Genomic DNA, 22,061 nt, shown 5'->3' with positions numbered 1-22,061 from the left:
GGGGCACGGGGGGCTATCGAGGCATAGGGGGGGTCGGGGCACGGGGGGGAGGGGCACACGGGGGGTCGGCACACGGGGGGGAGGGGCACGGGGGGCTATGGAGGCATAGGGGGGGTCGGGGCACGGGGGGGAGGGGCACGGGGGGTCGGCACACGGGGGGGAGGGGCACGGGGGGCTATGGAGGCAATGGGGGGGTCGGGGCACGGGGGGGAGGGGCACAGAGGTGCGGGGGGTCGGGGCACGGGGGGCTATGGAGGCAATGGGGGGGTCGGGGCACGGGGGGGAGGGGCACAGAGGTGCGGGGGGTCGGGGCACGGGGGGCTATGGAGGCAATGGGGGGGTCGGGGCACGGGGGGGAGGGGCACACGGGGGGTCGGGGCACGGGGGGCTATGGAGGCAATGGGGGGGTCGGGGCACGGGGGGGAGGGGCACAGAGGTGCGGGGGGTCGGGGCACGGGGGGCTATGGAGGCAATGGGGGGGTCGGGGCACGGGGGGGAGGGGCACGGGGGGCTATGGAGGCAATGGGGGGGTCGGGGCACGGGGGGGAGGAGCCCGGCCCGCCGGGAGGAGCCGGGCCCGGGGCCGGCCGGGCCGTGTGGTTCCGGGTCGGGCGGGCGGAAGATGGCGGCGCCCATGGAGCTGTTCTGCTGGGCCGGGGGCTGGGGGCTGCCCTCGGTGGACCCGGACTGCCTGGCCGTGCTGGTGAGCGCCGGGCCGGGCCGGGCCCTCCGCGGGGCAGGGACCCGCACCCCGGGGTCTGGGGGGGGGGAAGGACCGGCACCCCCGGGGGCGGACTGGGGGGGGGGGGGAGGACCGGCACCCCCGGGGGCAGACTGGGGGGGGGAGGACCGGCACCCCCGGGGGCGGACTGGGGGGGGGGGAGGAGGACCGGCACCCCCGGGGGCGGACTGGGGGGGGGAAGGACCGGCACCCCCGGGGGCAGACTGGGGGGGGGGAGGACCGGCACCCCCGGGGGCGGACTGGGGGGGGGAGGACCGGCACCCCCGGGGGCGGACTGGGGGGGGGGAGGAGGACCGGCACCCCCGGGGGCGGACTGGGGGGGGGAAGGACCGGCACCCCCGGGGGCAGACTGGGGGGGAGGACCGGCACATGGGCATGCTGGGCGGAGGGAGGGCACAGAAAGCCTAGGGGTAGACCCACCAAGGGACACCGGTTTTGCACCCCAGGTTTCCTTTCCGATGCCTGACATCCAGATCCACATGCCAAGCCACCTTAGCTAGCCAGTAAAAGCCAAGGAGAGGGGTTTGGCCTAAGCCCGGCACTCAAAGGAAATTTGGCACCTGAATCTGGGCCATAGAGAGGCGCTTGTCTCTGCTCGGGACTCCCCTCTCCTGGAGCCGCGCACCTACACTGCTTCTTGCAAGAAACAGGAGGAGGTGTCCCCTTATACTCTTTAGCTAGTCACCCAGGGTTCAGTCCCCCTGACGCGGAGAAGGGATTTGAACTGGGGTCTCCCCGTCTGGCAGGTGAGGTCCCTAACCACTGGTCTGTGGGGTGTTCGGGGCCGTTCCCCCGTGACTGGAACCGGGGTCTCACATCCAGCTGAGCGCCCTGGCTGCTGGAGTCTTTCTCACTCTGAGACGTGCATAGTTACACATTTATACACAGACTCTGTCTGAGTCTTTCTTCCGCTTCTCTTCTAGACCTACGCCAGATTCACAGGCGCACCGCTCAAAGTTCACAAGGTCACTAACCCGTGGCGAAGTCCCTCAGGTAAAGGCACCTATGAGAACGGGGGAGGGGCATGTGGGGGATAGAAATAAACACGTGGCACACAGGTGGCTATTGGAGCCATCACAAGCCACAGGAAAGTAGGCAGAGATTATCTCCCTTTTACAGGTGGGGAAACTGAGGCATGGTGAGGTGCCCAAGGCAAACTGGCGGGACAGCCAATATCAGAACTGAGGAGTGCTGGTTCCCGGCTTCCCTTGAGGCTGCTGGGCTGCACTGTCTTTAAACAAAGCTTTCCATTTAATTTCCCCATTTTTTTTAAGGAGGCAGGCAAACAAACAGCTCCTCTTTCCTGACTTCACGGCCCTGCCCCGGGGCGGAGGGACATTCTCCCTTTTGGAACTCAGCTGTCAAAGCCGCCCAGAACCCTTGCCAGAGCTGACAGCTCTGCGGAGCTCTGCGACCAGCTGGCCCAACATGGCATTTGTTACTCCTGAATCCTGTCGCCACATCTAGCCTGGAGACTCCTCAGCAGGGGCTAGCCACATGGAAAGTTCATGTGTGAAGTCCAGCCAGTTCGGAGCTGTCCATGTGCAAAATCCATTTCACCCTGGAATAAGTCTCAATGCCAGACCAGTTCAGGCTTCCAAAAGGAAGTCACTGCGTGGGCTGAGACCAAACGTGGAAACCCTGAACGCCACTGGGGAACATGAAAACAAAGAGGTCTCTTGCAACCCATGTGCGATGCTGGCACCCGCACCAGGATCCTCAGTGAGGGCAGATGGGGCTGGGGGCGCTCGCTGCATTCAGGAGGCCCATGAAGGGGCAGCTCTGGGCAGGGTCTCCCCTGTATTCCCTTTCTCTGCTTTCAGGGTGTTTACCTGCTCTGAAGACGAAGGAGGAAGGTGTCCTCTCCCAGATGCACCAGATCATCACTCACCTCAGGAAACAGGTATGGGATGGGGACACGGACTCAGGTCCTGCTGCCCCAGAGCAGAGGAGACAGTCACGTGCCCCCTGCGGCTCAGGCCTATAGGGGATGGGAGTTGGGGAAAGCTGAGAGTGGAGTTGCTGATGGAAGTAACTGGGAGGGCTTGCTGCAGTGGGTGGGAAGCCGAGGCATGGGTGAGCAGGGAATCCCAGAGCCTGTAGGAAGCGACCCTTGGGAGGGGGCTCAGCAGGGTCTGCAAAACCCAGCCAGTGGAAGCATTGTGTTACGCAGTTGCCACAGAGCCTTGCCCATGGACCGATGCAGAGACATCTGGCTGGTTCTGCAGTCAGACAGTCTGGACTAGGAGAGGGGTGAGAACTGCCAAAGGCCCAAAGCCCAGATCCTGACCCATCTCCCCCGAGCAGCACATCTGTAGTGGCCCTGTCCCAAAAGGATCGCTGTGTGGCCATGGAGGAGAGGGCAGAAGATGCAGGGGTCCCCGTCAGAGAAGCCCCTCTGTCCCTGTGTGCTAGTTTCACCCTTCGGAATTGCTCTGTGTCTGGAACTTTTGTCTGAGGACTCAGTTCTTCCCTCCTGTCTTCCCTGCCCCCAAGTGCTGAGGCAAGTAGGGTGGTTTGCCTGGGGCTGGCTAGCTGTGGGGAGGAGCACAAGTGGCTCCTTTGAGGCCTGAGGGAAGTGTCAGTCTGGGGACTCGGGCGGCTTTCAGACGCCAGGGTGTGTGCCAGTCATGCCGCTATTGCTCCCGGCTCTGGTGGAAATAGGCCGGCCTGGTGCCAACTTTCCTTGGAAAGGCTGGAGCCGCCCTCCTTCGCCGCTTGCACCCTCCATCCCAGACTCTGCCTCAGCCCCAGCTTTCCTCTTCTGGGTCATGCGGCAGCGCAGGCGAGCACAGCCACAGCCAGTGTGCTCTGAAAGGGAACAGGCTTCCGGCCAGGTTAAACAACCAGGCGGTGCTTGCTTCAGGGCTGGCCGGAGTCTCCCCTTGAAAGATGTAAGGGGAGCAGGCGGCCTGTGCATTGGGCTCCTGTCCACGCACCTCCCCCCAGCCCGTCGATACTGCTTCCTGGGGCATCTCTGGAAGTCCAGACTAACGTGAACACGGTTCAGCTTTGGTAAAGCTGGGTCTCTAAAGGGAACACGTCTCCTCAAAGCAAACAGCCGGGCGGATGAGCTCTGACCCCATGCTCTTGGAGTCGGTCGCGCATCAGCGTGTGCATTTTAGGAAAAACCCAGGCTTAGTGCCTGGAAAAGCGTCTGTCTGTGAAGGGAACTTGCCTGGGGCTAGTGTCCCACCCCCTCCCCCCCGGCCTCTAGTACCCAGACAGGGGCCCCGTAGCCGTGTCTGTCTCTGCAGTTCATGGGGAGGGGGCTGGAGCACAGGATGAGCCCAATCACCACTTCCAGCCCAGGCCTCACACTGTTCCCTTTACTCTGTAGAAATACAATGCTGACTACGATCTCTCTGCGAGACAAGGGGCAGATACACTGGCCTTTGTGTCTCTGCTGGAGGAGAAGCTGCTGCCCGTGTTGGTGAGTGCTCGCCTGGGCCAGTGGGAGTGTTCCCGGAACACTGCTACGGGAGGAGCTAGTTCAGAATTCAGATGGATTCTGGGGACGGTCCCTCACAGTGAGTGACTGAGGCGTATTGGCAGATCCCGGAACCACAGGGTGGAAGCTGGAGATTGGGATTATGGTGCAGTGACAGAGCTGTGCGAGGATCGGGGTGGGGGGGTCTGGGGTAGCAGGCTGTCTCGTAGGGCACTGCAGAAAGCACCCTGCACTAGTTCTCACGGATCACCACTGTCCTCGTGCCGTAGATTCACACGTTTTGGGTAGACGCAAAGAACTATGTGGAGCACACGCGGAAATGGTATGCGGAAGCCATCCCCTTCCCGCTCAACTTCTTCCTGCCCAATCGCATGCACAAGCAGCGTCTGGAGCGGCTGCAGCTGATCTGGGGGGAGAGCTGCTTGGAGGACGAGGAGGAGCTGGAGAAGGAAGTGAGTGGGCTGGAGGAATAGCTAAGCTCGGCTGTCATGGTGGGTCTGGGGGGAAGGATTCTGGTGACGGGCACTTTCCGTTTGCAGTTCTTGCAACCCTTGTGGCAGCTGGGAGGGCTGGCTGGGGCTCCTGGGAATCCATCACCCTGCCCCTGGATGGAAGCAACATGAGGGGTCGCCCCGTCCCCAGCCGCTGGGCATGGCTCCTGGTTCCCGCTGGATTAGAACAGAGCCAGCTCCAAGGGGGCACTGAGTTTAACCCTTTCGTGCCCAGCCCCAGAATGCTCTGTGGTCGCTGGCTGTGATGCAGAAGCTGGCAAGGGCAGGTCAACCAGTGGCTTTGCTCCCAGTAAGGATGACATTCGCTCTCTTTGCTGGCGTTCTTGGACTGGAGATAGCTCAGTCTTGGGACATGCCTCCTGCACCTCGTGTGCTGAGGTGATGTGACACCAGCGCTGCTTCTCTCCTGCTCCCGTAGATGTACCGCGAAGCCCGGGAGTGCCTGACGCTCCTGTCTCAGCGCCTCGGGGACCAGAAGTTCTTCTTTGGAGACTCGTAAGTGGCTCTTGGAGAAACGTTCTTTGTGGGGGGAAGCGAGGGCTCTTTCCTCACTTGCCTGCACGTGGCTCTCACGCCGCTGCCTGGCGCTGATGGCTGGGAGCAGGACGTCGGAGCAGAGGGGTGTTTGGCGTTAAGTCTCAGGTCTCCTTGCAGTTCCCCGGCGTGCTGCGACACGGGCCTCGGCAGCCCTTTGAAAGAGCTCTGGGTATTGCAGAGAAACCTCGAAGGCAATTAAAGCGAAAGGGGGGCTGCGAGCTGGGCTGAATAGTGTCTCTCTAATGGAAGGCAGGGCCCCAGGGAGAGGGCAGTTCCTTGCGGCCCATTAGGCTCCATCCGTTCCCACTGCCGTCCCGACAGTTCCCCTTCCTCTCCCGTAAAACTGAGAGCCAGGACCAGATGTTCCAGCACTTCAGCCACGGCCTGCGTAGGAAGTTTTAGCCCATTAGACGGCTGCCTTGTTTGCTTCATGTTTAATGGGCTCATAATTTATGAAGCTATAAACGGTAATGGCTGAATATGCTGCTTATTCCCTTCCAAAGAGCCAGCTGCGGTGAGCAGGAATCAGAGGAGACAGACACTTATTCAAGCGCTTGCTGAGAAGCCGCCTCCTGCCTTTGGTGACCCAGCACCTCTGGCATTCAGGCATCTCCAGGATTGCCTGCAAGAGGAGTTGTGAGCTCCAGCAGCCCTACCCAGCTCCCAGCAGTACCATCTGCTGGGACAGGCCAAGATGAGCGTAGCTGGGCTCACCACCCACAGCCAGCACTCCTGCTCTGCTCCCTGCATGTTGGGATTGGAGTAGCAGGGAGAGGAGCGGCCTCAAGGGCTCTAGGTAATTTGGTCATGCCCAGCGCACACAACAGTTGGACCCTAGTGACGGTGTGAATTTGAGCCAGCCTGTTCCTACAGCCTGGGGTCGTGTGTTCCCAGTGCTGAGGGTCCTGGGCCGCTGGCGCTAGCAGAGGCCGGGAGCCACTAGCAAAGCTCTCTGTGCCGCAGCCCTGCTTCCCTGGACGCGTTCATCTTCAGTCATCTGGCGCCTCTCCTGAAAGCCAAGCTGCCCAACGGGAAACTGCAGCAGCACCTGAAGTCCCTGCAGAACCTGTGTGACTTTTGCTCCTCCATCCTTAGCCTCTACTTCCCCTGGGACGGAGGTGAGCAGCCAGGCCTCCAGCCTCTCCTTCGGCGCTGGGAAGCTGGGGGTCAACTGGAATCACTGAAGCAAGGTCACAAAGATGGGGGAGGATGCGAACAGGCTTGAACCATGCCTCAGACCCCACTAGCCACAGGCTGAGGCTTGCTAGCCCACGGCAGATCAGGAGAAGTGGGGCAGTGCCTTGCAGCGGGAGCTCAGCTCACCTGGACTGCTCCACTCCTGGCTGCTGTGTGTGTGGGGGGAGGGGGACAGGACTGGACTTCCCACCAGGTGTAACACAGGGAGCGCTCTGTGTCAGCCATGGTGGGGGCATCTCCTGACACCCTGCTGGCTGTAACTGGGGTCTAGTGAGGATGGGGAGCGCCCCCCGTCCGGCTCTTGGAAAAGGAGGGGCAGCTTCCCCCAGGCTCTCTTTTTAATCCCCCTGCTGCTTTCGGACCCCTGCCCCGACCATTCCCTGTTCACCCTGTTCCCCAGCAGCAGTGCCCCTCCCTCCCCTGAACAAGGCTGCCCCCGCTGTCTGCCCTCTGGGCGGGGGTGCACTTCGCCAGCTGGGTCTGGGTTTCTGACCTGTCGTTTCCTTGCAAGGGGACGCCCCGCCCAGCGCCCCCAAGACGTCTGCCTCCGAAGGGACTGAGTCTGAGGAGGATCCCTACAAACGGCGCAACCAGATCTTGTCGGTGCTGGTGGGACTGGCGGCGATGATTGGCTATGCCTTCCTCAGCGGGATCGTCTCCATCCAGCGGGGCCCTCCTGGGGCTGCTGGCCCCCGGCCAATAGCCATGGAGGAGGAGGAAGAGGAGGAGGAGTGAGGCGCTGGGCTCAGGGCTTTGGTTCTCACTCGTCTCAGTATCACTGGAACTGACTCTTTTTTACAGTGCTGGGTACTGCCTAGTCTGATTCCTGCAAACTGCCTGTGTGTCCCGGCAGGACCCAGTGGCCCTGTTCAGTCCGGATCTCGGCGCTGCTACAAACACCAGCCCAGATTTCTAGACTGTGTCGCAAGCAGTCTGCCCCCCACTAATAAACCTGGAGCACCCCCTGATGGGCATCTGTCTGTGCTCTCTGTCTCTCCCCCTGCAGCCCTGGGCACAGAGCCTGCGTAGCGCTGGGCTGCTCGGCCCTCGTGGACCAATGCGCTGGGCCCTCAGTCTCTACCCAGGCAGACCTTCCCCACGGGGGCACACAGGACAAAGCAGCATGGAAAGGGAATCTTGGCTTGAAGATGTCCCTGCTGAGCTCTGCCCCACAATTCCCTGGCTACCCCCAAGACAGCGGGAAGAATCCTTTTGGCTTCACATCCAGCTCCGATTCCATCTCTCCGTCCCCGGAGAGCTGTGTCGCGTGCAAGAGCCTGCCCCTTTCCAGGACGGGGAAGCCGCAGGTGGAGGGGCCTGGCCTAGAGGTTCACAGTGACTCTGCCTAACTGCTGGGCTCCTAACCTGGCCCTGCCAGCAGCTCTAGCCCTAGGATATGAGTTGAAGCTTCAGCTTCTGGGCCAGCAGCCAGAACCGGCCCTCGGGGAGCTGCCCTGAGATTGCCAGCCCAGGTCAGAGCAGTGGGGCTCAGGGAGAGCAGGGGCCATTGGGGAACATTTCTCGCACGTCACTTAGTGGGTAGGGCACTTGGTATCTGCAGCCGGCTGCTCTTGCTGTCCAGTCAGACCTCGGATCCTCGCCTGTAGCATTGTGCACCTGGGGTTAACTGCCCACGGGACGAGCCTGGGTCTTGTATTGTAGGACGGGAACTAGGAGACTCCATTTGCCTTCTCTCACCTATTCATTGTTTGTTCTCCCTCAGTCACGGCCTCTCCCAGCCCAGAGGTCCCAGTTGTTTCAGTCTCTCTAGGAGGCTGATTGCATCCACGGCTCGGCTCTGGGCCCCGTCTGTCCCGCCGTATCTGCTGAGGGAGAGCAGCCGGGACCGAGCACGGCACCCAGGGAAGGGGGATTTTCCTGACAGCCTTTTCACGCTTGCTTCCATCTTGTTCTCTAGCCAGCCCGAGGCTTGGTTTGCTGCACGCGGAGCCGCTGCTCTGAGCTGGCCATGGTAATGCTGAGGGCCTTTCCCAAACGCTTCGCCCACGGTCAGGTTTATGAGGGGTTCATGGGGTTCCCTCCAGGGTGCGTTACCTGGCAGTGCAGCTTAGCTGCTCCTTCCTCACTGCCTTCTCCAGGCTCAGCTAGCTAATCAGTCTGTGTCAACTGCAACCGCCACCGCCCATCACAGCCTGGAGCCCTGCGGCACCCACAGTTAGCTACGGGCCACGCTGAACATTCACCATTAGTCCTGTGCTTTGTCTGCAACCGTAACTAGTTTCCTACCCTCCGCAAGGGCCTTTCACAGTCCAAATGAATGTCACCTTTTGGTGCCAGACCCAAAGCCTGCCAGGGCTGCACTCGGCCCAGTCCTCTCCCGTTACTCAGTGCCTGCGCGCCGCCATGGGGCAGGCAGGGGAGACGTGCTGAAGTCCAGTTGTGCCCAGTGCTACAGCACGGCTCAGAATGCTGCTTCCTGGGAGGTCTCCAGCCCTTGCTGCTGGGCATGGGCAACTAGCCCAGCTCAATGTCTGACCAGCCTCTACGCCCACCCCGCACGCTTCCAGCTAGGGCTGGTTCCACTGCAAAGCTGGCAGCTTTAGGACACTGGTGCCCCAAACACAATAGACCCAGAATGCCAGGCCAGCGCCCACTCACGGGCCCTTTACCTCTGCCCCCAGGTGCCAGGAGGAGCTGCAGGAATAGACCTGGGTAATCGACAAACACTGCCAGGGATGGTGCAGGAAATCTTAACACGGCCTCAGCCCAGGGTGCTGGACTCTGCCCTCGCAAGGTCTCCTCACCATGCGTTGCTGTGACACCTCCAAGGGCAGCAGCATGTGCCTCAGGCCCCCACTGCCAGAGCCCTGACAGCACCACCTCTCCCCAGAGCCGCAGCCACACCCAGGGGCCTGACTGGTTTGCAACATCTGCCTGGAGCTGCAGGCTGCACCTGGAGAGGAAACGCTTGGGCACATACTGGCTGGAGAAGTGTCTCTGCAAGGCTGCAACAGGGTTTAACCCTGGCCCTTGTGCCTCACCTCTGCAGGGAGGAGAGTGACCTGGTCTGAGGTGGGCGGGGAGGTACTGCTCCACCAATGCTTTCCCACAGTGGCTTCTGAAAGACCAGCAGCTGGGCCTGACTGTGGGTGGCAGGTGGCCTGGGCTGGCTTTGCTCTCTGAGGGGGAGGGAAGAGGTGCTGGCTCCCCGGGCTGCGGGAAGCCCCCTTGCCCTGACTCACTGCCGTGGATTGAGAGGGGCCTGTTGCTGGCTGTTCACATTAGAAATTCCTCCAGTGCTGACAGCGCTGATTGCATTCCTGCGTGCACGCCGGCCAGGATAGGGGCGTTCCTTGGCGCTGGCGCTGCCAAGAGCGCGAAGCTGCAGAGCTAGTAGCCAAGGCCCCGCAGGCGGCAGAGTGCAGCAAGAGGGGCTGGAAGTGCTCGTCTGAGGCAGGGACACCGTGAGATGGGGAGGGCAGGCAGTTAGTGCATGGTGCTGCACCTACCGTAGGGCAGCAGCTCCCTCCCCCTCGCTCGCTCCTGGGGAGCAGCACCCAGGCTCCTCCAGGCCTCAACCGCTGGTGCTGGCAGGAGGGCCAGGGTGACAAAACACAGTGCCTCTGAGTGTGTGGAGGTGCTAGTGCAGAGCCCTAGCGTCATGTTACCTGTAACCCCGGTGCTGCACCGCCTGCACCCCCCTTATCCGGGGCTCGGCTTTCGGGGCCATGTGAGGGTTTCCTCCAGCTGCTCTCGCATTCTTAGGCTCCACATGGAAAAGGAGCTCCTGGGCGACAGCTGGCAGGGGAGGCTGTTTGCACTACACAGCCCTCGTTTGTTCTGCCCTGTGGCACCTCTCCCAGGATGCCTGGACGCAGCGCTGTGGCTGCCCCAAGGAGAATGCCAGGGCCTGTTTCCCTCCGATTTAGCTAACCGGGCTGCAGCTCTGGCGCGAGCTCCTGGTGCTACTTGCAGGACAGAAGCTCTTCTGCTGTGGACTCAGACAGCCTGACGTCAGCCAGCGCCCACATGCCAGTTTCTGCAGTGCAGCCCCCTGGGTGGATGTGGGGGGGGATGCTTGCTGGGGAACCATGCGTGGCCTGGCACTAGCATGGCATGCTCTCAGGCACTGCCACAGCCCCCAGCACCCGAGGGCTGAAGTTCCAACTCCATGCCACGCGCTGGCCTGTGCTCAGCTTGCGAGGCCGATAGGTCTCGGGATGCCTGTAATGGGCACTTTCCCAGGGCAAGACATTCACCCACCTCTCTTGGTACCACTTGCCTCCCAGGCGTACATGTGGTAACCCCAGAGCTCAGCACCCCATCCCTGCAGGTCCCCCGCTGCCCCGTGCTGCAGCTTACCCTGCGCTCCCTCCTTTGCAGCCGGCTTGGGAGTGACCATTCAGGGAGTGACGCAGGGCCCTGGGCCAGGCTTAAGGCAAGCGGAGCCCCCCCCGCACTGCGAGTCTGTGCTTGGAGCAGGGCATGCCCCTCCTCGCACACAACCCCAGCAGGCAGGACAGCTCGCAGGGGCCCTGCCCCTCACCCTGAGGGGAGAATGACTCACCCCCCTTCGTCAGGCTTCTGCCTCCACGCCACGCCACCCCACCCCACCCCCGTCGCCCTGGATAACATCACTTTGGAAGTATGTGCTGCATTCTCCCACTTCCCATTAGCGGGGGGCGGGGGGGGGGGAGCATTGCTGCAGCCTCCGGCCCCCGAGCTCCCTGCTACTAGAATTACTGATCCAGCGTGAAACCGCAGCGGATGGGCTCCCGCTCCCTTTGGAAAGGAACCGCACACTTGGCTGACGTCAACGCTCTGATTACATTCCCGTCTGCCTCACTCCGCATCACCTTCCAGCACAGACGCCAGTTGGGGGGCAGGCTGGCGCTAGGCTGTGTGCCGGGAAGGCACTACGGAGCTATCAGGAGTGGGAATTCCCTGGCACCACCTGGTCCCAGCCTGCCCCGGGGGCCTGCCCCGGACTCTCCCAGCTCCCCGTGGAGACACCGGCCTCCAGGTCATGGCTGGAAAGAGCCGCAGCGACAGGCTGGACCTTGCCCACGGGCACACAGCGCATCCCTGGCACTGCCGAGCTGGATCCCAGCCATCCTGTGGCCAGGCCCCTCCGCTAACCACACTGCCGTCTGGCTGCTAGCCGCAGGCTGGCCTTTTCCTCACACGGCAGCTAATCCCCCTGTGCTGGGCCCAGCTAGAGGGGCTTGCGGCTACAGGCCAGCTCATGGGGAGGGGGCCCCAGGCGGCCCCGTTTCACGTCTCTATGGTGGGGCAGGCAGGGGGATGGGGCTGGACAGCAAATGGGCCACAACCCTCCAAACTGACTCCAGGGAAGCAGGAAACTCCCCCAAACCTCCCTAGCCTGAGCAGAAGCAGGAGCTCTCGGCTTTGCGGCTACCCCCAGCCGTTGATGGGCCAGCGCTCCAGGCTCTGGGCCTGCTCGGAGGGAACATTCAGCTACTCTTGGGCAGCCAGCCCTGACGCTTCCTCCCCTCCACACTTCTCACCAGGGCCCTTCCCCGCCTCACCTGGCCCCTCCCCAGCCCTCGCCTCTGGCCAACATCCAACCAACCAGGGAGGGGTGGAGGAAAAAACACCAGGCAAAGGTGTAGAAAACCTGTTTCTTGTATTAAAACATCTAGAAAACGGTGGGACCCGGTGCTCTGGGAAGCAGCTCGTCGGGCTGGGGAAGGCTGGGGGGGAGCCCTGGGCTGGGAGGCAGGTACCCAGGTGGGTCGATGCTCAGCACTTGCTCAGCCCAGGGTCCTGGGTCTGTCATTTACGAGCAGGTTGGTGCGTCCTAGCACGATGACAACACTCAGTGTGACACCCCACCCCCCACCCCGAGCCCAGCCTCCCGCCTCCCTTGGATCCTTCAGGTCCCCTGCACTCAGCGTGCAGCTGCCTAGGTGAGGTAGGACCCATCCCCAAGTCCCTCCCTGGAGGGATGGGGGGTTTCTGTGTTAAATGGGGAGGTATCAACGCAGGGGAGCGTGTCCTTCCTCCCCCCACAGCCCCAGCTGCGAGCCCGCCTGCCCTGGCCTCCTCCTTAGCGTCTCCACAGGTAGGTCTGGATGGAGTCAGCCGGAGCCACAGCCTCAATGAAGCCAATGCCTGGGTCGGAGATCCCGAACGGCATGTCCGTGGGGTACCTGGGGAGAGCGAGGGGGGTGGTGAGGCACACGGCAGAGAGGGAGGCAGGTCTGATGGAATCGGAGGCAGCTGGAGTTGAGGGGGGGCTGGGAAGGGCTTTGGGGCTCTCTCCCCCAGGAGGTTTCTTTTCTGAAGCACCCACGTCCTGGGCACTCACCCGCCGAGCTCCTGCCCCACTTGGAGAAAGGCAGGCCTGGTCTGGACCAGGATGCTACACTCATGGCCCAGGCCAGGCACTCACCTGTTCAGGACCACGAGCACGGCGGCACCGTCCGGGCGCAGGAAGGCCGCGTACTCCAGGTTGCACTTGTAGCATTTCTTGGAGATGACCAGCCGCACACGCTGGGAGCCCTCGGGGACGAACTTGCTGCACAGACAAGAGGGGGAGCAGTGAGTGCACGGTACAAACAACATTTGAAAAGATCATTACGTGGTCCGCCGAGACCCTCAGCAATTTTCAAGTGGTTCGCGAAAAAAAAGTTTGAGAACCACTGGTCTAGAGCTCCACTCCAGCCCCAGCTGCATTAAAGACTGAATTTAGATCCAGGAACCGCCCAGGCAGCTGTGCCTTTTCCAAGGCTGCTGGGATCTAGTGCACGGCAGCTGCTGGGAGCAGCGGGATCCCGTCACAGCACTGCTGCAAGTCAGCTGGGGTCAGAAACGCACAGTCAGGCCGAAGGGGCACATTCAGCCCGGCGTGTGCAGGCACACGTACACAGATGATGAGCTGCACCCACCCCCCGTTCACGTGCACAGGACATACAATGCCAGCTGCACCAGGCAGCTCAGCGCACCTGAAATGGCCCATGTGGTAGAACATGGGCTGCTTGTAGAAGAGATCCTTGCTGCTGTCCACGATGACCGGGCTGTCCACATAGTTCTTGCTCCAGTTGGGCCCCCCCTCCAGGTCCAGGGCCAGGTTCCAGTCGGTCCAGCCAGTGACGTAGTTGTTCAGGTTCTGTGAGGAGGAGACGGAGACGCTCAGCTGGAGGCTCGTGGGGGCCGAGGCCTGGCTCCCGTCCCCCGGAGGAGGCCTTACCGTCAGGATGCTGTGGCTGTATTTGCTCCCTCGGTCCCAGCCGCCCAGAACCACCCTGGGCTCCCAGAAGTAGGACCCTGTGGAGGCCTCTGTGGAGAGCAGGTAGTAGCCGGGGAAGAGGTTGTGGGTGATGGACAGCGTGAGGTCGATGGGAGCCAGGAAGTCCAGGTACCAGTGGATGCCGATGCCATTGATGAAGCTGGCGGCCACGGGGTCATTCAGGATCTGAGAGGAGGACGGAGGAGGAGTCACCTGCTGCTAAGGCCACACCAGGGGCGGGGGGCCAGGCTGGTGCCAACACCCCCAAGCCGCGCCGCCTGCTCGGAACAGCAGCTCCCCAGCGGGGGAGCCGGGCAGGGCCCAGGCGCCTGGACTCACCACTTCCGCCCAGTAAGGCAGCATCACTCGCTGGTCGTCCAACATGATCAGCTGGATGCCCTTGTGCGAGCTGTTGGCCAGCGCCGGGCCCAGGTCCTGGGCGATGAAGTCCCGCTGGTGCTCAGGGGAGAAGCCCAGGCACTGGAAGGGGTAGAAGACAATCTCTCCAGCCGTGGGCTCGTTCCCAGCCGTCACCGCCCAGAACGTCAGGTTGTGCTTGGCGTATTCGTCCAGGAACCTGGGGGCCGGGGATGAGAAACGTTAGCAGCCCCAGCCCCGCCCCCCAGCGCCCCTCCTGGGGTGCAGAGTCCAGTCCCCCTGCCCCCCACTCGCATGGACTGTACAGATCTAACTCACAGTCTGTCGTTCTGCCGGCTCAGGGAGCTCTCACTGACTCCTCCGACGCCCCGTCCCCAACACCCATCCAGGCCCTTCCCTCGCACAGCCCCAGGGCCAGCTGTACCCACCGAGACCCACTCCCCATCCTGCCGGCTCCTCTCCCCAGGGGAGCCCCCGCCCCGGGCTGCCCCTTACCTGATGAAGTAGTTGGCCCAGGTCTTGTGATACTTGTCCCCCGGCTTCCCCTTCAGCGTGCCCCTGCCTGTCATGGCTCCGTTGGTTTTCAGCCAGATGGGGGACGTCCAGGGACTGGCGTAAAGGGAGAGCGGCGTTCTGGCCACGGCCTGGGCATGCTGGAGAATGGGGATCTGAGGAACAGGGGGAGGCAGGGGATCATGTGTTGCAGTGGCCCCGTGAGCGAATCCCCAGACCCCCCGCCCCACGGGAGCCTCCCTCCACCCACAGCCTCCCCTGTGAAATGGAGCCCCCATGTCAGGCTGCCCTGGGGCGGGGGCTGAGCAGAATTCGGAACTGTACAGGCGAGAGCAGGGCCCAGGGACACGTGGGACATGGCACCTCATGGCCCTGACCCAACTGGCCAGCCTGGCCTTAACAGGCCGCAGGGGCCTCAGTGCCCCCCAGAAGGGGCAGGGAGGGGGCTGCCCAGGGGGCTGTCAGGGGCAGCCAAGCCAGTGTTGGATGGAGAGACGAGGGTGATGGGGCAAGTGCCGAGGGGGGGCTCAGCCCCAGCCCGTGATGGCAACAGGAAACACCCAGCATCAGGCAAGGCCCGGGAGCAAACTGAGACTGGTCCCTCCCTGCCCTTGCCTTCCCCAGGGCAGGCTCCCCTCCCCTGCCTCTAGTGCCTCCGCCAGCCAGTCCCCCTTCCCTGCCTCCAGTGCCCTCCCAGCCAGTCCCCCTCCCCTGCCTCCAGTGCCCCCCGTCAGTCCCCCTCCCCTGCCTCCAGTGCCCCCCAGCCAGTTCCTGTTCCCCACCACAGCTCCTCCCCACCCAGGGCCCTCGATCCACGAGGGAACTGCTCACTTTCAGCTTCGTGTCCTCCTCAGTCAGGCTGAAGTTCCTCAGCTCAAAGTCCCCCTCGGAGTCGTCGTAGGTGTAGAGCCGGACTGAGAAGTCACAGCTGGCCATGGGGATGCGGACCAGGTTGTACTCGATCCCTGTGGGACAGGAAGGAGGTGACAGGACCTAGAGCCAGAGCCCTTGTCCAGCTGAGTAGGAGGAGGGACCCTGGCCCGTGGACGTTGCTGTGTCCTAGGGGTCAGCAGCCCCGCTCGCCCCGCCATGCCTGTATCTCCAGGGCTCCGCCCACGACTCACCTTCCTCTGAGAAGTACGACTTGAGTAGGTTGGTCTGGGCACCCGGGGACAGGGCCATGATGTTCATGGCGGCGGAGTCTGTGAGAGCCCCGCCAAAGCCCTTCACTTTCTGGTACCGCTGCGCCGTGTCCAGCTTCAGCAACAGATCTGCGGGGCAGAGAGCAGCCCAGCTCAGAGCCCTGCAGCTGGCAGCAAGGGCCAGGGACAGCAGCCAGCCCTGCCCTTGGCATCCCTACTGCCCAAGCCAATACCTGGGGCCATGGAGTCGCTCTGGAACCTCCCCTCGCTGCACTCCAGCCGCTTGCCCGCCTTGCTGCTCTCATACTTGGCGTACGTGCCCAGGGCCGGGACGACAACGGGGTCCAGCGTGTCACAATAGGAGGCGTTGCACTCACACACCAGAGAGTCATGGCCAAAGTTCTTGGCATTGCAGGGACGGCCGCCTAGGAAGTGGGAGACAGACAGGGCTGGGGCAGGGCTCTGGGTACGGTTTGGGGCTTCCCCTTCCCTCCTGGGAGAGGATACCCCCCCACCCCCCCCGCCAATCCCGTTCCTCCGAGCTCTGGGGATGCCCCTGAGTGAGGTCCCTCCCACACGGTCCCGGGCACCCATCCCAGGTGCAGAGGGGTTCTCAGCACACCCGTTTGGTCCCTCAAACCCCAAGACTCCTGCACCAGCCAATACCCCCACTACGCCCCCGATCCCAAGGAGAAGCTCAGAGGCTGAGCTGCCCCCAGGAGGGACCCTCCCCCCGGGTCACACACATGACACATCAAAGCACTTACCTGCCACCCCGGGCGCTGTCTGGATGAAAAGGAACCAGCCCACGATGCTGGCGCACCCGGCCCACATGGCGCCTTTCCTGCCCAGCGCCACCTCCACAGCCAGTCCCAGCGAGCGCAGCGCCAGGCACCTGGGCCTGAAAGCAGGATGGAGACTGTGAGTGTCGGGGCCACTTGCTCCCTGCGCCCTCAGCAGCTCCAGCCCCACGAGCAGCCGGGCGAGCCCAGCACCGCAGGGACTCCTGGAGCAGCACATGGAGGGAAGGGGAGGGCAAGGTGCCTGCAACAGGCTGTGTCACGGAACAGAGCCAGACGCCCCAGTAGAGTCCTCCCCACCTGCGCCCCCCTGGCACGGCTTGGGCTGAGTCTGTTACCTGCCCTCAGCTCTGTGGCCCCAGGATAACCTCTGGCTGCCCTGCCCAGTTCCCATTGCAGCCAGGGCCTGGCCCAGTCCTGCTGCTTTCCCTTTTGTGGCACCCAGACTTTCCTCCGGCTCTGCCCCCGCAGCAAAGGCCCTGGCCTGGCACCTCCCCCGATCTCAGCTCGCTCCCCTTCTGCCCGTCTCAATGCCAGGGCCAAGAGGAGCTGCTTCCCTTAGGGCTCTGGCCAGGATTCCCCCTTGCCCAGCGAGGCCCCCTCCACCTCTTGTGCAGCCAGCTCCAGCCTCTCCCTCACCTTCAAAGCACTACGAAGCGCCACTCCTGGCTCCAGCAGCGTCTCCTCACGCCCACACCTGCTCCACCCTGGCTTCTCCGGCTCCACCCAGCCACTTGCCAGAGCTGCTCCCTTTCCCTCTCGCCCACTTCGGAACGTGAACCTTCCCTCTCAGCCCCCAGCTCTTCCCATCGCCCCCATTCCCGGCACAGGTCCCCAGGCTGTGCCTCCATGGGACGGGCAGTAATAGTGGGCGCTCTGCATTCCCCATGCACGGCTCAACCATTCTGGAGCCCTTGTGGGACGCTATGCACCAGGGCTCCCAAGTGGTGGCTGCACCAGAGCCCTCAGCTCCAGGGAGAGGAGCTATTGGGTGCCTTTAACCTCCGTTTCTGAGCCCCGCTCTGCACAATTGCACCCGCAGCTAAAGTGTGTCTGGGCTCCAGTTGAGCTGTGCCCGCTGCTGGTAGTTCGTTCTCTCGGCGTCGGCGAGTGCAGCATTTCCCCAGCTGGCAGCACACAGGGAGCCCAGCTGGGCCCTGCCCACCCTGCAGAACTTGCTTGGCATTAGGAACATACCTTACATAAGGGACCGAGCAATGAGTGGCTCAGAGACCACAGCTACCTTTCACTGGGACTGGCTGTGCTTAGCGGCAAAGCCACCACCACGTCCCAGAGCTCCGGCATGGGGCAGGCGGTGCAGCACAGTGATGAACTGGCCATGCAAACGCCTCCCCTTCCACAGCCCCAGTGTGTCTAACCACAACTCTGCCACTCCTGGGACTCTGGGCAAGCCTCTGCCTCTCACAGAGCCCCAGTTTGCCCACGGGTGGAATGGGGCAGCTCCTCCCTGCCTCCCCATAGGCTTGTGTGGGTTAACTAATGAACATGCTCCGTACTCCCCGTGGGCAGCTTCCCACTTCCCCGAACAGCCTGTCAGCCCCCACGCCCAGCACAGAACAAACCGGACTAGCCCCACTCACCTGGTGAGCCAGCAAAGCAGAGACCCCTGCTGCCAAGGCCACAGGTCCTGCTCTGCCTCTCTCCCCAATCCCCAAGAGACTGGGACGCAGTGGCACCTGCCTGGTGGGGCAGGAGCTCTGTGGGAGGAGATGAGCCAACCTGTTCAGCGAGAAGAGTCTGTCACGGGGAGAGGGCGGCTCCCGGGCTCTGACTGAATACTAAAGAGAATCTGGGGAGGATTTTGCAACTTTTGCTCCAACCTTCCCAGCAGCATTTGCAAATCTCTGGTCACACAACGCGACCCATGAGCAGGGGAGGTCCCGAGTGCTGGCCCGGGGCAGAGAGCGAGGACCCTCAGGGGAACCCCCTGCCTGCCCCTCCATCTCCCCGAATTCCTCCTGTGGACTTTCCCTGATGCACAGGAACAGCCCCACCCCCAGTCCAGAAACCTGGGGACAGTTCAGAGTTTCTCCTCTGTAATGTGTTTGTGCTACTTCTGCTCTCCTCCCTGTTCGGGCTGTTGTCTCAGGGTCCCCTAAGCTCTCCTGGGGGTCTCTGTAAATGCTCAACAGAAGCAGCTTTTCCTCTCCTGGAACTGACACCTCCTCATCTATTATTGGGAGCGGACTACAGCCACCCTGATTGAATTGGTCCTGTCAACACTGGTTCTCCACTTGCGAAGTAACTCCCTGCTCTCCATGTGTCAGTATATAATGCCTGCATCTGTAACTTTCACTCTATGCATCCGAAGAAGTGAGGTTTTTACTCACGAAAGCTTATGCCCAAATAAATCTGTTTGTCTTTAAGGTGCCACCAGACTCCTTGTTGTTTTTGTAGATACAGACTAACACGGCTACCTCCTGATACTTGTAAATGCTCAAGTCTCCACCAGTCCAGACAGCAAACCAAGTGCTGTCTCTGCCGACGTCTCTGGTTCTCAGCATTGTCTGAGACACCCCAACACCCACCTGGCCTCTGTTCACAAGTCTCACAGCAACAGTTCTGCAATCTAATAGTCTTTGGTTTACATTTCTCCAACCATCGCCCGCTAACCCCAGCAATCAGCTAGTTCTCGGCTTTCGGCAGAAACCCCACGCAACCCCCTCGGTAAATAGCGAGGAGATGGTCGGCCACAGGGTAATACACCTGCCCGGGCACGTCTGTGTCACAATCACCCCAACACTCGTGCCCGTGGGATACCTTTCGCAGCCTTTGTAAGTAGGAATGGGCAGTGGCAGGTGCCCTGGCCTCCCAGGGAACCCCTGAGAGCAGCTTCCTCCTCAAGAACTGATCCACTGGCTCGTCTGGAGAGCCCAGAAAAGCCCCCTGCTAGGAGCAGCGATTACCTTGGGACTTCCCAGGAGGCAGAGGTCTTACAACCTTGTTAAAACAACTGTTTATAAAAGCCCCCACACACTTTCCAGTGCTGCTGTTCGCAGAGGGTGGGTCTGATTGCCCCCCCCTCCCCGATCCCCACCTCTCTCCTAAGAGTTAAACAGGCCAGTCTCGTGTCTTTCGGTTACTCTAAAGAGCCACGATCTGGTCAGCGCTGGCCCATTCCCTGCTTTGTCTCAGCTGCCTGGCTAGCGTACCTGCCAGGCCAGCACCGAAGTGCAAACTCTGGGATGTGAACCCCTCCACTCCTGCCTGGAGCAGGCAGCGCTGTTCTTGCTTGGTAGGTTGTTTCCTAGCACAGAGAAACGATGAGAACATCGCAGGTGTGGCAAAGGCTGCAGGGCAAACCCTAGCGCAGGCAGCCAAAGACTCAGCCACGGGCTCTGTCGAGCTCTGCGCCAGGTGGCAGGGGACAGCGCAGCCTGTCTGTGTTATTCAGCAGGTCAGGAGACCCCAAGAGCTTCCTGTGCCCTTAGCCTGGCGGTTCCCCTCTCCCAGCTGCCAGCCCCCTTTCCCCAGAGCCACCCCACAGCTTGAGAGCTCCCAGCATGGCGCTCGCAGAGCAGCTGGGCCACACACAGTCATGATTGTGGAAGCTCGGGGTCGGAGCGCCCCAAAGGTGCTGGCAGCAGGCCAGGTGCACCGCAGTGTAGGTGCTTCAGCACCGAGGCCCTGGTGGCTCCCAGGAACCACTCAGCTGCATTGCTCAGGGAAAGGGGCTTTCCCTGGGGCAGGCAGCAAAGGGGAAGGCTGCAGAAACCCCAGGGCTCAGTTACGGCTCAAGGCGACCAGCAGCGGTTCGGGTTTGGGCTCCTGGGCAGCTCTGCCGGCCTGGGGCGCCCTCTCCGGCTCATTTTCTATTCAAGGAAACAGGAGCTGGCAGGCTTCCAGGCCAGACTCGCTGAGTGTCTCTCCTTGGCGCCCCCATGCACTGGCTTCCTGCCCAGCCACTGCTGCTCCCCCGTAAATCCCACGCAGCCTTGCACCCAGCTGTAACATCCGGCACTCACAGCCTGCTCCAAACGCAGCTCCACAAAGGGCTTCTTGGGGTTCCTCTCTGCACCCAGCGTCTCCGCAGGGCCTGACTAGCCCGGGGGCCTCTGCACCCAGCGTCTCCGCAGGGTCATTGTGACTCTTCCCTCTGTGGCTCCTCGGCAGAGCGGGGACAGCGCATTAGCCATGTAGGTGAGCAGCTGGAGAGAATCGAGGACAGGACAATGGCAAAGGCCCACGTGGCCCAGCAGCCACTGGGGACGGAACACTTCCCAGAACAGTCCGGCACTGGCAGTCTCCATCGGGAGGCTGCTCCAAGTGCACAGGGTGGCATGAGGTTCTGTCTGGGTGCCGCTCAGGCGCCAGATGATGGGGGTGGTACTCTTCCAAGCTCCACCCACAGAATAAGCTCCACCCATGAGACACCCCTCTCAGACACTTGTGCAAAATATGACCATGCTGCTGGCTCCACTCTGTGGGCTTGGCTAGGCTCCTTCTTGGGGGGGGGGGGGGGGGTGGCTCTCCCAGGCCCGCTCACTCTTGGTGTCTCAGTAAGCTGTCATGCACTGCAGCTGTGCCGATGTTCACACCGTGCTCCGTCCGGTGAGCCGCCAAATAGGAGATCGGCTACACACTGGCACAGGGTACCGGCGTCAGCCCCACGGGGGGAACGGGCAGCGCAGTTCCCAGTTCTGGGGGCACATTTTGGAGGCTTTCTTGCAGCACGTGTGTTCAGTGCCTAGCTTAGCAGAGCCGCCGTCCTGCCCTGCCGGCTGGCTCCTCCTTGCTTCCAGCTGCTTCTCCGGCCCCCAGGCTCTTCATGGAGCAGCTGGAGAAAGGAGGCTCTGGCGCCATCAGACTCACAGCGAGAGGAGCTGCGGCGGGTTCATCGAGCACGGGGGGGCTCCCTACATCCCCCCCAAACGATCCCAGATCATAAACCCACCCACTCCCCAGTCCGTGCCCCCTTTGCCCCCAGCCGGACAGGGCAGAGTCCAGCCCCATAGTACGATGTGATCCGCATCGAGTGTGCTGGAGCACGGGCTGCTCTCTCTGGCCGGGGGCTCGGCTCCCTTTGTAGCAGCTCACTGTCCCCACCCCCAGGGGCCTCACTGGGTCATTCCATCCTCCCAGCAGCTGGGCGGTGCTGGGAAAGCTGGATTGTCTAATGACCTCCAGCCCCAATGTCTCCCTGCCCAGGGTCCCCCCATGAGAGAGGGCCCAACCCCCTGCCACACTGACGCCCACATGGGGGGCTGGGGGAGAATCTGGATTTGATTTTGCAGCTTAGGACCCCTTCTTCCTCCCTGTCCTCCCACCACTGCAGCTCACGGCAGGCGGGCGGGCGTCCCACCCCGCCCCTGCCCATCGCCCCACTGCGCCCACCAGGCTCTGCAGCTGGGGACTCCGCCACTCACTCCCTGGGCCACTGCGCCCCCTGCTGGATCCCTGTTTTATAGCACAACTAGTGCGTGCTGCCTCTGCGCCAGCAAAGTGCCCCGGCCCAGGGGCTCCCAGGCAGGGCCCCTTGGGGGTGTCTGGGCCTGCGAGGGGATGTTCGGCAGGGCCCGATGCAGGGCCAGCGGGGAGGGGATGCAGAGTCCAAA

The 22,061-nt window shown here is 62.4% G+C and overlaps 2 protein-coding genes across 2 annotated transcripts; one reads left to right on the top strand and one right to left on the bottom strand.

Moving 5' to 3' along the window:
• Positions 1 to 590: 590 nt before the first annotated feature.
• On the top strand, positions 591 to 7,407 carry MTX1 (metaxin 1). Its single transcript, XM_054011401.1, has 8 exons — positions 591 to 703; positions 1,666 to 1,735; positions 2,566 to 2,645; positions 4,083 to 4,175; positions 4,463 to 4,645; positions 5,124 to 5,200; positions 6,206 to 6,360; positions 6,951 to 7,407. Exons 1-8 carry the CDS (start codon positions 623 to 625, stop codon positions 7,172 to 7,174), a joined length of 963 nt encoding a protein of 320 aa, XP_053867376.1. The 5' UTR covers positions 591 to 622; the 3' UTR covers positions 7,175 to 7,407.
• Positions 7,408 to 12,028: 4,621 nt separating this feature from the next.
• Positions 12,029 to 20,697, bottom strand: LOC128827530 (lysosomal acid glucosylceramidase-like). Its single transcript, XM_054011468.1, has 11 exons — positions 20,472 to 20,697; positions 16,453 to 16,586; positions 15,919 to 16,110; positions 15,668 to 15,814; positions 15,375 to 15,508; positions 14,526 to 14,698; positions 13,992 to 14,229; positions 13,614 to 13,838; positions 13,369 to 13,532; positions 12,816 to 12,941; positions 12,029 to 12,573 (listed from the first exon to the last, which is right to left on the bottom strand). The coding sequence occupies exons 2-11, from the start codon at positions 16,517 to 16,519 to the stop codon at positions 12,471 to 12,473; spliced, it is 1,569 nt and encodes a 522-aa protein (XP_053867443.1). The 5' UTR covers positions 16,520 to 16,586; positions 20,472 to 20,697; the 3' UTR covers positions 12,029 to 12,470.
• Between the last annotated feature and the right edge of the window lie 1,364 nt (positions 20,698 to 22,061).

This window comes from Malaclemys terrapin, chromosome 21, assembly GCF_027887155.1.
Source record: "Malaclemys terrapin pileata isolate rMalTer1 chromosome 21, rMalTer1.hap1, whole genome shotgun sequence".
Classification (NCBI taxonomy): domain Eukaryota; kingdom Metazoa; phylum Chordata; order Testudines; family Emydidae; genus Malaclemys; species Malaclemys terrapin.
The sequence above is the reverse complement of the archived record's forward strand: the minus strand, read 5'-3'. Positions and strand labels throughout refer to the sequence as shown.

Excerpts from the sequence above, each read along its gene's own strand:
- LOC128827530 (XM_054011468.1), bottom strand. The coding sequence starts at position 16,519 with ATGTGGGCCGGGTGCGCCAGCATCGTGGGCTGGTTCCTTTTCATCCAG. Across the intron at positions 16,111-16,452 it reads GACAGCGCCCGGGGTGGCAG|GCGGCCGTCCCTGCAATGCC; the intron begins GTAAGTGCTTTG and ends CCCACTTCCTAG. Across the intron at positions 13,839-13,991 it reads TGCCTTACTGGGCGGAAGTG|ATCCTGAATGACCCCGTGGC; the intron begins GTGAGTCCAGGC and ends TCCTCCTCTCAG.
- MTX1 (XM_054011401.1), top strand. The coding sequence starts at position 623 with ATGGCGGCGCCCATGGAGCTGTTCTGCTGGGCCGGGGGCTGGGGGCTG. Across the intron at positions 704-1,665 it reads CGGACTGCCTGGCCGTGCTG|ACCTACGCCAGATTCACAGG; the intron begins GTGAGCGCCGGG and ends CTTCTCTTCTAG. Across the intron at positions 2,646-4,082 it reads TCACTCACCTCAGGAAACAG|AAATACAATGCTGACTACGA; the intron begins GTATGGGATGGG and ends TTTACTCTGTAG.